The 13,423-nt window shown below is 42.9% G+C and overlaps 1 protein-coding gene across 2 annotated transcripts in view; it reads right to left on the reverse strand.

The window, feature by feature from the left end:
* Positions 1-13,423, reverse strand: part of GRM7 (glutamate metabotropic receptor 7) — a 420,893-nt gene that overhangs the window by 282,344 nt on the left and 125,126 nt on the right. For both annotated transcript variants that reach the window (XM_081852489.1, XM_081852490.1), the window contains exon 2: positions 437-653. In XM_081852489.1, coding sequence (XP_081708615.1) covers positions 437-653 — 217 coding nt within the window. The remainder of the gene's footprint in view (positions 1-436; positions 654-13,423) is intronic.

Here is a 13,423-nt window from a genome sequence, read left to right on the forward strand (position 1 = left end):
CACATTGTCCCATCTGATTTAAAAAAATATGTGTAAAATTATTTGAAAGACATAGAAGAATTGTCTGACATAAAGTTTATATCTAAGAAATTGCTTGGTTTAAAAGCACTCTTGGCTGTGAAGAGATAAGGACTCAATATGCTAAAACGTTGCTTTGTACTATCTCACCATAGCACGTGATTTTAACAGTGGGCACACCAGAAGCTTGATACAATTTCACTGTTATATCTTTCTCCAACAGAGCATTAATGCCATTTAGCTCTCAGACTCATAAATGCTTTGTTCCTAAAAACCTGTATGTTAAGTTGAGAAGAGAGAAATGAAGAAACCATAGGAATGGAATTGTGAAGGTATGAATAATGTTAAAGGATAAAGCTTCATTCAATATAGTATTTAAAATAAGTTCCCATTTTGTGCAGCGTGGTTTGTCACCTACCTGACTCTCTGGAAATTTGTATAAAAGATTCCATGCCTTTTTCTCCATAACTTCCTTCAGAAGCCAATGTGGAGACATAATTCCACCCCAAAGCTCTCACGATGTCCACCATCGCCTGTGCTTGGAAGGAATCTGGAGGTACCACCCGTGAGAAGAAATCATAGCGCCTGTCGTCACTTAGTTCTGGTGCAGTTGAAGCATAACTGATTTGGGGTATCTGTAGGGAATAGAACAATTATTTGGAGTTATAAATTGATAAACTCAACACACGCACAACAATTAGCTTGAGCTATAACACAATTAGTCTTCCCAGTGCCCATCTGTTACTTTCTATCTCCGTCAGTGCCTAAGTGAAAGTCAATGAAGCCATCTTTCAAATGATTTTCATTATGTGAATACTAATAGGCCAATTAAACTATTATCAGTTTTGTCCCCCAAAAAACTTCCATGAACCTATTTGATGAAGGATAAGTTAGCATGCTTTGAGATAAGCCTTGGGTAAGCTTGCCCCCCCCCCATGGACTTTATGATGCGTGATTTGTCAACAATATTTCACCATCTTTAGGGTTCTTGAGTATTTGCCTGTTTACACTTAGCTCTGCTAGTCTGAATACTGCCTACTAGAGCCTTAGTTCCCACCAATTTGTGATCATCTCTGTTACTTTGGCTCTCATCAATCTCAGTCATAACCATTGCCAATTTATGAGAAAATCCAGTTAACCAGCCATTAAAAACATAAGAGCTTGCTGGATCAGGCTAAGCCTATCTAATCCAGCATCCTGTTCTCACAAAACTGGCAAGTAGGACCTGAGCGTCAGATCCACTGGAATCTCAAGTATGAAGCCCTCCCCAAAATTCAGGGATTAGGTGCATCAGCTGTTCCACGGGACATAATGGAGCAGTGTAGAGCACTTCAAATCCAATTCCCAATCAGCAAAATTCCTAGTCAGACCACCTCTGCCTTCTGAAATTTCACCAGGGCTGCCTATGTATGTTCTGATTGAACTATTCAGACACGAGACCTTGATTTGTGTCTCTTTTAAGAAAAGAATAGGCAGGATTCACCTAACCAGCCCCCCCAGTGGAAACCCCACATAATGACTTCCACTTGCATAACTGGGCTTTTCCTTATCTCCTTCTCTCATGCCTCTTGATTTTGGTTTGGGGGAGGCATTGGAAGAACCCCCAGAACAGGGCATGGGAGGAAGAGGAGGGGGAAGATCATAGCATCCGGCAAGGTGAAATGCTTGCAAAGACAAAATGATTGGAAGAGTGCAAGGTTGAATAGCACCTATTAATACTAAATTTCACTCTTGTATGTGCAATCATGGCCATACTCAAAACCACACAGCACTGCCAAATCCCATTGATAATGATATGTAACCATTTGACAACATCTTTCTGTTGGAAGCGTTACACTGTTCATTGACATGTCTGTTTGGTTTAACAGGGCTGACCCTGCATTATTTAATAATTATTTTCAGTAAGGTCACCAAACAGAAAGAACCTGCTGCATCAGCCTCTCCTTGCTATTGTAAATTATTCACCAAAAAAGTGCTCAAACTTTCAGGCAAGGTTATAGAAGCATTTCTTACATTTTAAAGAGAAATCTATCCCTCATTACCTTTCCTATCCTTACTTGCCTTTCTGCTAGGATTGCATTTTTAAAAGAATTTGTTGCTCATTTTAAACAGGTCCCTGTCAAGTCAGTAAGTGTCTCAAACAGGGAACTGAAATTTTTAAGGGGCTGGATCACCCTGAGCATACCTTCTTGCAAGAATTTGAGGAGTGCTATCTTCAACACAGAGATTTACTATCACAGTTTCAAAATAAAAAGGTATACTTACTACCACGTATTTGATAACATTTATGCAATATTACAAATATTACAAAAGCGAAAATATGATGATAGTGCGGAGAGTGTGTTTATGAATTCAACAGTGATTACCGTATTTTTCGTCCCATAGGATGCTCCGTCCCATAGGACGCACCTAGTTTTTTTTTTTGGGGGGGGGAATAAGGGAAATTTCCCCCCCTTTATTTCCCCCCCAAAACCAGGTCGGGGAACAGTGGTATGGCGGCGCTGCGCCTCCCAGCTGTCCCCCGAGCTTGTGGGGCTGGCCGATCTCTGCCCGGTGCGCGGGGCACCCTTAAGCAGAGCTGCTATCTAAGCAGAGCTCCCGCAGGGCTCCCGACGCTGCGGATGTCTGCCTGGCACGAGGGGCGCTCTGCTTAAGGGCACCCCTTGCGCTGGGCAGCAGGCTGCTATCTGCAGCGTGGGGAGCCCTGCGGGAACTCCCGCGGGCTCCCCAGGCTTGCTGATAGCATCCTGAAGCCTGGAGAGTGAGAGGGGTCGGTGCGCACCGACCCCTCTCGCTCTCCCAGCTTCAGCAAAAGCCTGTATTTGCCCCATAGGACACACACAGATTTCCCCTTCATTTTTGGAGGGGGAAAAGTGCATCCTATAGGGCGAAAAATACAGTAGTTTATTTCTTGGTTGATATTTTGTTAATGTTGTTAATATTGGTTTTTAGATAATTTATTGTATTATAAGCAGGCCTGCTGGGAGACTGAACATGAAGACTAAGCCACTTCAATTCTTCTGCTGGCACTGCAGCAGAGAAACCCAGCAAAAGACTATTCTATCATCTATCTAGAGCTATCTATCTATATCTATCTATCTATCTATCTATCATCTGTTATTAAATTTCTATACTGACCTTTATCGAAGGATCACAAGGCAATTTACAATGTAAAAACACAAAAATAAATAACAAACAAAAACAGCGAACCCAAACACACAATTAAAAAGGTCATAGATGGTTTAATTAGCCAAAGGCCTGGGAGGAATGCTTTTGCCTGGCACCAAACTATATGTAATGAAGGCGCCAGGCGAGCCTCCCTGGGGAGAGCATTCCACAGGTGAGGAACCACTGCAGAAAAGGCCTGTTCTTGTGTTGCCATCCTCCAGACCTCTCATGGATGAGACACATGAAGAAGGGCCTCAGATGATGAATGCAGTCTCCTGGTCAATTTATATGGGAGAGGCAGTCTTTGAGGTATTAAGTTCCTGAGCCTAATACTGCCTCCCATCCATTAGCAAGGCAAGACAACAGTCCAACACATCCACTGCCACACCTGCAGAAGCAAAGGAGCAGAAGAGCTGTGTGTCATCAGCATATTGCTGACGTCGTTTTCTGAAACTCTGGAAGATCCCACCTCAGTCGTTTAGTGTAGATTTTAAACAACATGGGAGATGAAATCAAACCCTGAGGATCCCCTCGGTGAAGCCTCCAGGGGCCGAAGAGCATTACCCACTGGAAACTACCATCCAAATAAGACTGGAATCACCACAAAGCAGTGTCACCCACCCCTAATTCAGACAGCCTCTCCAAAAGGTTGCTATCAAAAGCCACTGAAAGGTTGAGTAGAATTAACAAGGACACATTTCCCTGTCTCTCTATCAACATAGGTCATCATGCACGGTGACCAAAGCTGGCTTAAGTTATCCCAAGGTTCAGAGAGCTTGTCAGCACCCATCCTGCCAAACGGCCTTGTGAACAGCATCACTTGGTGGCTAATTTGGAGCATTATCTCTAAATATAACAATATTCAGAACAGCGTCAGTCATTATGTGGACTGCCTCTGGCAGCCCTGCAGGCAGGCAGAGAAGTGGCGGCAGTGGCAGCAGGTATGATGGCAGTGGCAGGGCAAGGCTGCTCTTCCTGTTTCACCTCGTGGCAAAAAGAGACACGGCTCCCCTGATCCTTTTTCATTTATTTAATGGATTTATAATCCACATGTTCAGAAAGATATACCAATATATAAGAACAAAACCAAGATATCATAAAAACACCACACTGCCAACTCTGAGATGCCTGAACCTGTAAGTCAAGCTATCCCTTTAGCTTGGAGGGCTTCTTTGTCCTGGTTAGTGGACTATGCTGATGGACTGTTTTCCAGCAGGTTAAATAACTGGAAAGAGAAATCTATAACAACACACAGGGCATTAAAGAAAGGAATGGGCTCCTTTGACAGGCCCCCTGGCTTTGACATGTCCCTACCATCTTGCCTACCATGCAAGATGGGGTGGAGTGGGGTGTCAACAGCAATAAAAAAATGTATGTGCTCATAAGCAGTCATTATTTGTAACCCATCCTGGGACCTTATGGTAAGGGGTGGGTAAGGAATCTAATGGGTGAGAAATCTGAAAAGGAATTAAATAAAGCCCTGGCTTCTTGAAATTCTTTGTTTCCTTTTTAAATGAGTGAGTTGCCGCATGATACACAGGGCTTTAAATCTGATTGTGTGTGTGTTTAACTCTTGAGACACATAATCCAGATGTCAGCTTCATTCCACATTTTCTCATATATATACAGTGGTACCTTGGGTTACAGATGCATCAGGTTACAGACGCTTCAGGTTACAGACTGTGCTAACCCAGAAATAGTACCTTGGGTAAAGAACTTTACTTCAGGATTAGAACAGAAATTGCGCAGAAGCGGTGCGGCGGCAGCGAGAGGCCCCATTAGCTAAAGTGGTGTCTCAGGTTAAGAACAGTTTCAGGTTAAGAACGGACCTCCGGAACGAATTAAGTTCTTAACCCGAGGTACCACTCTCTCTCTCCCTGTGTGTGTGTGTGTGTGTGTGTGTGTGCATATAAACTTTGTGTGGCATGAGGAATTTTGTACAGATTGTTTTCCCCCTTTCTTTTCTTTTTTGCAGTGTCACCAGTTTGGTCCAATATTTCCTGCAAGCCCTGCAATAAACTTCGTGAGCTATGCTGAAGTCCTCTTTCCATCATATCTACTCCCTGAAGGATCATCACTGCAATTTACAGCACAAAGTTACCATCTCATATGTATGAAACAAACAACATCTGCTCAAGTCAGCTAAAAGAAAAGAAAAAGCTCAATATACCACTTCTTGAGTCAAAAAGTTCAATTCTAGAGCAATCAAGTCACAGATGAATAGGAAACTGAAAGGTGTCTTCAAGAGAGAGATGCTTGTCAGTAAACAAAGCAGCCAAGAATCTGCAATCATACGGGAATCATAAATTTAGGAAGTCTAGAATCAAAACTCAAGCTAGTGAACTACTATAAATTGTGAGTGTTCAGCTGTCAAGGGCCTTTTCTGGTAGGGATGAGAAGTGGAGTGTGCAACACAAACATATGTCATTGACAAGATATTGGGAACTCAAAAACATCCACAATTTCCTGAGAGAATACAGCAGTCTCTCAGCATCATTGGTATTTATGAACATATTTTTCGTTCCCTCTAATGCAGAATTCAGGTAGGCAGATGCTGATCAACTTGGGAGGTAAAACAGGGACACCGAGGAACAATACAAAGGTATACAGAAATACTTATCTGTAAAATTAGGTCCCAATCCCTCCCCCCAAAATGCTACTTGGTGATTACTCCACATGCTTTGCATAAGGCCCCCAGCACACGGTGGACTGAACTCAAAACGCTGGCTTGTGTTTGTTGTCCTCTGCAGGTAGTTGAAATCGTGTAAGTCAAATGTGTGTAAATGAGGGATTACTGTATACAGTATATAATATAGTACATTGGGTTACCTCGTGGGAAGCTGTTCATATACGAACTAAATAAAACAACAACCAAAAGCCTGAGTATTGGCCAGCCAAAGAGGGGTGGCTAACTCTTTCTGAAATACAAAAATATCAAAGAGACAGCTTTTAGTGGGATGGATACTTAGGCATAACTAAAGAGAGTAAATGCATTAACAAAAGAGACAACAAAAGTTCCTAATGCATGCTCTGCTGCTATAAAAATGTCAGTATTAGAATTCAGGGTTGGAGCCCTGCTATACTTTCTTTCTTTCCTGTTTTTGATCCTGCGATGCTCCGGTGTTTAAAGCACCGCACCCTGCTGCCATGGGAATGGCAGGGATGTCAACAAATTCAGCATTACCATGGCTTTGCTGCAGGATTAAAAGTAGAAAGAGAAGAGAGGCTGACAAGGAGATGGAATTTGTTTAAGCACACAAAAAAAGCATCTTGGCTAATTCACACTTTAAAAAATGACTGGGAAGCCATGAACCATAAATCCATTACATAAGCACCTTCGGATTGATATGTAATAGAGACCCAGCATGAGCATTCAATCTTAAAGCTGCAGGGTTTCACCTCAACAGTCCTCAGTGATTCTCACCACAAACTCTTCTTCTAAACAAGGATCATGTGAGACACGTTTATAACCTGAGTGTGTATTCTTCTTTTCTTTGCAGAGGGGCAGCTCTCTCAAACTCTCTTAGTGTAATTTTTTTTTTGGGGGGGGGTAATGGTTGCCTTATTTTTACCCTGTTTTGCAAAGTTTTTGGTGACAAAATGAAGCACAGTTAGCTTGACATTTGGTAGTTCCGCTTTCCTGTTCCTTTCTGTCATGGTAAATTGGACCCCGATAGCTTAGTAAATTAAACATATTCCTAGGAATTTGAATAGGACTGACCCATGATTGTTGAGTACTACACAGAGCACAAAGGGTTCAGGTTTGCTAAATTTGCTTTTCAAAATAAAAATTTAAAAAAAATTGTCCAGTAGCACCCTATAGACCAACTACCGTAATATTTAAAACAAAACAAATTCCTTCCAGTAGCACCTTAAAGACCAACTAAGTCAGTTCTTGGTATGAGCTTTCGTGTGCATGCACACTTCTTCATTCTTCATTCTTCATTCTTCATTCTTCATTCTTCATTCTTCATTCTTCATTCTTCATTTCGTGTGCATGCACACTTCTTGGTATCTGAAGAAGTGTGCATGCACACGAAAGCTCATACCAAGAACTGACTTAGTTGGTCTTTAAGGTGCTACTGGAAGGAATTTGTTTTGTTTTGACTATGGCAGACCAACATGGCTACCTATCTGTTACCGTAATATTTGTTTTTCAAATATATGAAATACTGTAGCTGCTATATTTCGAAGCAGCCCCATTGGAATAGAGAGTTAAACTGGCCAATTTTATGTACTCCTGATCTGGATTGGAAGTTTGCCCCCAATAGTCCTGTTTGCATGGAACAGAGCCTTTGGGGGGCAAATGGAAGCTGAGTAGGAGGAAAATGATTTTCAGGAGGAAACTGGCACAGTTCCCGATCTGGATTAGAAACACATTCTTGATCGGGGGCCCTGCAGCTATTTTTTCTTCAGAATGAGAGCAGCCAATTTAAGCACACTTTTTAAAGCAAGTGTGAATAATGTTAATGTGCAGATTGGCCTCTAGCCTCAGCGGAGCATATTTTGCCTATCTCAAGGTGCTGCAGCGATTGCTGCCATGCTTCTGGGCTCAATTCAACTGTAGGTTTTTAACCTTTAAAGTCACAAATGTCCTGGTTCTTAAGGGTATCTCAAGAAGGACTTTGTCCTTGAGCCTTATAGTCTTGCTGAGGAAGTTTGGTTTATGTAGCCTGGTTGATATGGATTAAATGGACAATTCCGCCCCAAATATAAGTTTTGCTTAAAAATGAACAGTACATTCAGATATTTACTGGAACTTAACATCAGGCAGGATTTTACTGGGTTTCACTCTGTGCCTTCTGCAATCTGAATGAAATGTATCACCTCATTCCCTTGGCCTGCTGATACCACGGCTGATACCTTGGCACCAATCTAGTTGAAAATGTTGTTTGCTTTGCCCTGTAGTGCCAGGGGTTTAAGCCGGCAGTATATTGTTCTTTGTCCTTGCACACCAGCTGGTCTATAAATGATATTCATGGGGCTTTTTTTTAATCAGATGAAGATTTCTATACCATTCACAGAGTATTCCTCTTCGTAGCAGCAGCAAAACTAAACAAATGGCTAGTTTTCAATGAGATTGCCATTTATCATTATTCTGGTTTGTTGGTCTAATATTTTACATTGGGTTGAATGGGTGAGGAACCTCAAGCCCAAGGGTCAAATGTGCTCCTCCACACCTCCCTAATTGGCACTCAGGACTGTGATTATGCTTCCAGGATGGAGGATCTGTGTGTGGATGAGTGTGCAGAAACCAATGGCTTTCATGTGGCTGGTACGGAGTCTTCTTCAGTGCCATACAGAGTGGTGATCCATAGGCTGGTGCTGATCTGCACTTGAACAGAGAAGCCAACCTTCTAAAATGCAATGGCAGGACTCACTTTTAAAAGTCCAGTATAATTTTCAATATCATTTTGATATATATAATTGTTTTCAAGAACTCTTTCTTTTTCATATTGTGCTGCAAAGCTACAATGCATGGAAAAGTACATAGAAATCCTAGTAATCAAATAGAATGCATCCATTGGCATTTTATTGCATTGCTCTTCATCATATTTTCCCCCCATTACCTTATTTGTACAGAACTCTATTCTCGAAATCTTTTTTGTTTCCTCCCCAGGGAGAGCTATCCCCCCTCTTTTCTTACTGAGTTTCTTCTGAAAGTCAGGGTTTACTGAACATGATTGAGTGCTGTAACATATTTCATAACAGATGCAGTGAAAACATCCCTGTGTTGTAGGGATTAAACTGAGCCAAAAAAATGGATGAAAACAGATGTTTTCCATAGTCTCTCAACAGAAAAACTGATGCAGACTCTACAAATGTACCATCCAGTGAGATGTATGCTTCACACAGAATTGATAGCCCTTTGGACCATGCAGAGAAAGAATATGGGGTAAATCTTCCTCCCCCTCCATAAACAAAAGTGCAACAGAAAAGTGCCCTATGGCTTAGGGCAATATATTTTTCCGAGCCCCAGGTACCACCTTGGTGGTCAACTGCTGCCTCTATTCTCATTGAGCACACTTGCAGATATTTTTCATGAACTATCCCTCAGTGATATAAAGGTAAAGGTACCCCTGCCTGTACGGGCCAGTCTTGACAGACTCTGGGGTTGGTGCGCCCATCTCACTTAAGAGGCCGGGGGCCAGCGCTGTCCGGAGACACTTCCAGGTCACGTGGCCAGCGTGACAAAGCTGCATCTGGTGAGCCAGCGCAGCACACGGAAACGCCGTTTACCTTCCCGACGGTAAGCGGTCCCTATTTATCTACTTGCACCCGGGGGTGCTTTCGAACTGCTAGGTTGGCAGGCGCTGGGACCGAGCAGCGGGAGTGCACCCCGCCGCGGGGATTCGAACCGCCGACCTTCCGATCGGCAAGCCCTAGGCGCTGAGGCTTTTACCCACAGCGCCACCCGCGTCCCTCCCTCAGTGATATAGGGACCAATAATTCTTAATTTAACTCTTGGAGAAGTGGCAGTGTGGTGGGCCCAAGTTGTGAAGCTGCTCTCCTAACACCAGTGATGCTATAGCTTCCCTGGGCAGGGCTGGAGCAGGCAGGGTGGCAACAACATTGAGACTGTGGCTGTGGCAGGCCGCTGGGTTGCCTGTGCATTCACAAAGCCCTGACCTGGCTATCGCCTTATCCACCTCAGCCTCACCCAGGCCAGCTGTTCAGAGGTTGGCTCCATGGCTCTGCCCCAACATCCCATTCATTATGAGAGGGGGCCTGAGTAGGGATGGGGAAATATCTCCACATATATAGTGGATTGCATTTCTAAAAGGAACCACAACAGTGAAGAAATTCATGGTCCCAACCCAGTTGGAGGACTAACCCCTTAGACCAGGCATGGCCAAACTCGGCCCTCCAGATGTTTTGGGACTACAACTCCCATCATCCCTAACTAACAGGACCAGTGGTCAGGGATGATGGGAACTGAAATCCTAAAACAGCTGGAGGGCCAAGCCTGCCTTAAACTAACCTAACAATAAAAAGCCAATCAGAGTTTAACAAAGCACACCAGAAATGCTATTTAGATTGGTGGTTATTAACAGGGGGGAAAGTAAATGTTGAAATGTTCTGAGTTCTTGATCTTTGAGGGAAAGTGGTGCTGTGGTCTAAACCACTGAGCCTCTTGGGCTTGCTGATCAGAAGGTTGGCGGTTCGAACCCCCGCGACGGGGTGAGCTCCCATTGCTCGGTCCCTGCTCCTGCCAACCTAGCAGTTTGAAAGCATGTCAAAGTGCAAGTAGATAAATAGGTATCGCTCCGGTGAGAAGGTAAAAGGCATTTCCATGCACTGCTCTGGTTCGCCAGAAGCGGCTTAGTCATGCTGGCCACATGACCCAGAAGCTGTACGCCAGCTCCCTTGGCCAATAAAGCGAGATGAGCACCGCAACCCCAGAGTCGGCCACGACTGGACCTAATGGTCAGGGGTCCCTTTACCTTTGCTTTACATTTTGCTGATCACACTTGAAAATGTGAATTTGAATGCAGGTTGCCCCCCCCCCCCAAGTAAGCTAAATTAACAATTACTCTAAACATTGACTCTAAATGAATGTTTACTCTGAGTATCACCCACAGATGGTCAGAAGTTTGTAGCCTCGTTTTTGTTTTGTTTTTAGGTTCTGTTTTTACAACCAAGCGGTGTCTATATTTTATTAAATAAATAAATTGTACAGTTTCGTTTCTCTGGCCACAACCCAACGTGAGCATTGAATCTCATGGTTGCATTGTTGCTACTGTGTCTCACTTAGAATATGGGAGAGAGCAATCCACAAAGGATATATAGCCTGCTTCACTGTGACATCTGCCACTGCTGGCTGATCAATCTCCTCTGCCCTACTGCTTTCGCTCTGTTACTTGCTTGGTTTCTCCCACTGTGTAAAAAGAAACACTGACATTAATAGCAATATAAATGCAATGTCTAATGTTATATCACTTCAAATTACTAAGTAAATTTTGCTATTCATCTCTTTTGCTACCGAGGCAGAATTTAATAAAATGAGACCAACCTGAAACTTCTTTCCAAAAGACAGTTGTTAGGAAACTTTTAATAAAAATAAAAAGGCAATTTCTTTAAGGATCATGTGCGATTAAGATAATGCATGAGTGTACCTGTTGAGATATTAATGAGCTCCCACTGGGGTATTATTAAGTGCACAGTTTGCTGTAATTTCACTTTCAGCCTCCTATTAAGTTTTATTGATATGGGTTCCAGACAACACGAAGGGGGGGGGGGAAATGCCACAGAAAACAGATTCGCAACCTTTTGAACCAAAGTTATTTGGAAAAGTTATTTTAGCATCCGTTTCCTGGTGGCACAATGCACTTTGCATATAAAGTAAGAGGACTATGAAGAAATTTGCAGTCAGACACTAAACAATTCAATGTGATTGATGGATGATTAACGGCTCTGAATGGGTTTTGGGTTTCACTTGTACTGATGTAGAAATGTTCCTCTGTCAGAGCTCAGATCAGTTCTCCCAGCTGTTCTTTGTTCACAATTTACTTCACTAATTGCATAACAAAAAAACTCTGGCATTCCAACAGCAATGAATAATAATTTGCAGCCCTGAATTAAAGTTATTCACTTAGAAAGTGCTTCCACTGCTAGGACAAACACCAAGGGCCCTTCCCCCTGGAATGCAGTCTGAGACCAAGCGCTCATGCCCAACAGCATGACAATATCATCCAAGTAAAGGTAAAGGTAAAGGGACCCCTGACCATTAGGTCCAGTCGTGACTGACTCTGGGGTTGCGGCGCTCATCTCGCTTTATTGGCCGAGGGAGCTGGCGTACAGCTGGTCATGTGGCCAGCATAGCTAAGCCGCTTCTGGCGAACCAGAGCAGCGCACGGAAATGCCGTTTACCTTCCCGCCGGAGCAGTACCTATTTATCTACTTGCACTTTGACGTGCTTTCCAACTGCTAGGTTGGCAGGAGAAGGGACCAAGAAACGGGAGCTCACCCCGTCACGGGGATTCAAACCGCGGACCTTCTGATCGGCAAGTCCTAGGCTCTGTGGTTTAACCCACAGTGCCACCCGCGTCCCTTTACATCTGTGCAATTACATTTAACTCCCCCCCCCCGATTTTTTTTTGCTTTTGAAGCTTTCAGATCTTCCAGCATAGTAAAAGCCAAAGGAGACTCCTGTTTCAACTTCTTAACATACCCTAATTTAGTCTGCAACCTTATAGAAACTTATCTGGGAGCAAGCCCCTTTAAATTCTGAGATGTTTACTTTTGAGTTGGCATGCACTGAATTCTACTGTGAAGCTAAATGTAAATATAAATATACCATTGTAATGAAGTGTTGGTTTATTTGACTATTGAACCAACATCTGAAATTAAGTAAAAATAATTATAATATGTTCAGCAAGCGATCCATTACATGCTAACTACAGTGGTGCCCCGCAAGACGAATGCCTCGCAAGACGAAAAACTCGCTAGACGAAAGGGTTTTCATTTTTCGAGGTGCTTCGCAAGACGAATTTTCCTATGGGCTTGCTTTGCAAGACGAAAACGTCTTGCGAGTTTGCTTCCTTTTTCTTAAAGCCGTTAATACCCGGGGAATCCGCGCTCCGCAAGACGAAAAAATCTCAAGACGAAGCAACTCGCGGAACGAATTAATTTCGTCTTGCGAGGCACCACTGTATACCACTTCACCACTGAGGATGACATATGCTAACTAATCACAACACTGGCATGGCTTGTCTAGTGAAACATTTAAACTTATTTCAGAAGAAATACTCAGATTAAGAGAACTGGAGTGGCTGAACAAAAGAGGCTGCTTTAATACAGTCTTTCATATAGTGAAATTTTTGCAAAAACATTAAGCTGTTTACAGTTCACATTTTCTCCCCTTACTTTGCCTGCTCATGTTTGCCAATTACTAAAGCTACTTGTGTTCAAACAAGATCCTGTTTGCTCAAATCCCAGTCTTTCTCCTTTGTTATCTTTGTAGTGCATTCATAATGATGAATTAGCAACTCTGCATTACTGGGGCAGTAAATGTAGAAAGCTTTTGTAAGGAACAGACACATTTGTGGCTTTAGGCATTCTCAGGTCACAACTTCATAAAGGGCAACATTTTGGATAAAGTCTCAGGTTTTCAATACGTTCATCGCCCTCCATTAGAGCATTCAGGACTTTAGAGTCAAGGCACCCACAAACTCAACACAATATGCAAAACATAAAACACAGATTAAAGCATCAGAAATAGAAAAACTAGTGTAAA

The sequence above is a fragment of the Podarcis erhardii genome (assembly GCF_964252035.2).
Source record: "Podarcis erhardii genome assembly, chromosome: 2".
In the NCBI taxonomy this organism is placed as follows: Eukaryota; Metazoa; Chordata; class Lepidosauria; order Squamata; family Lacertidae; genus Podarcis; species Podarcis erhardii.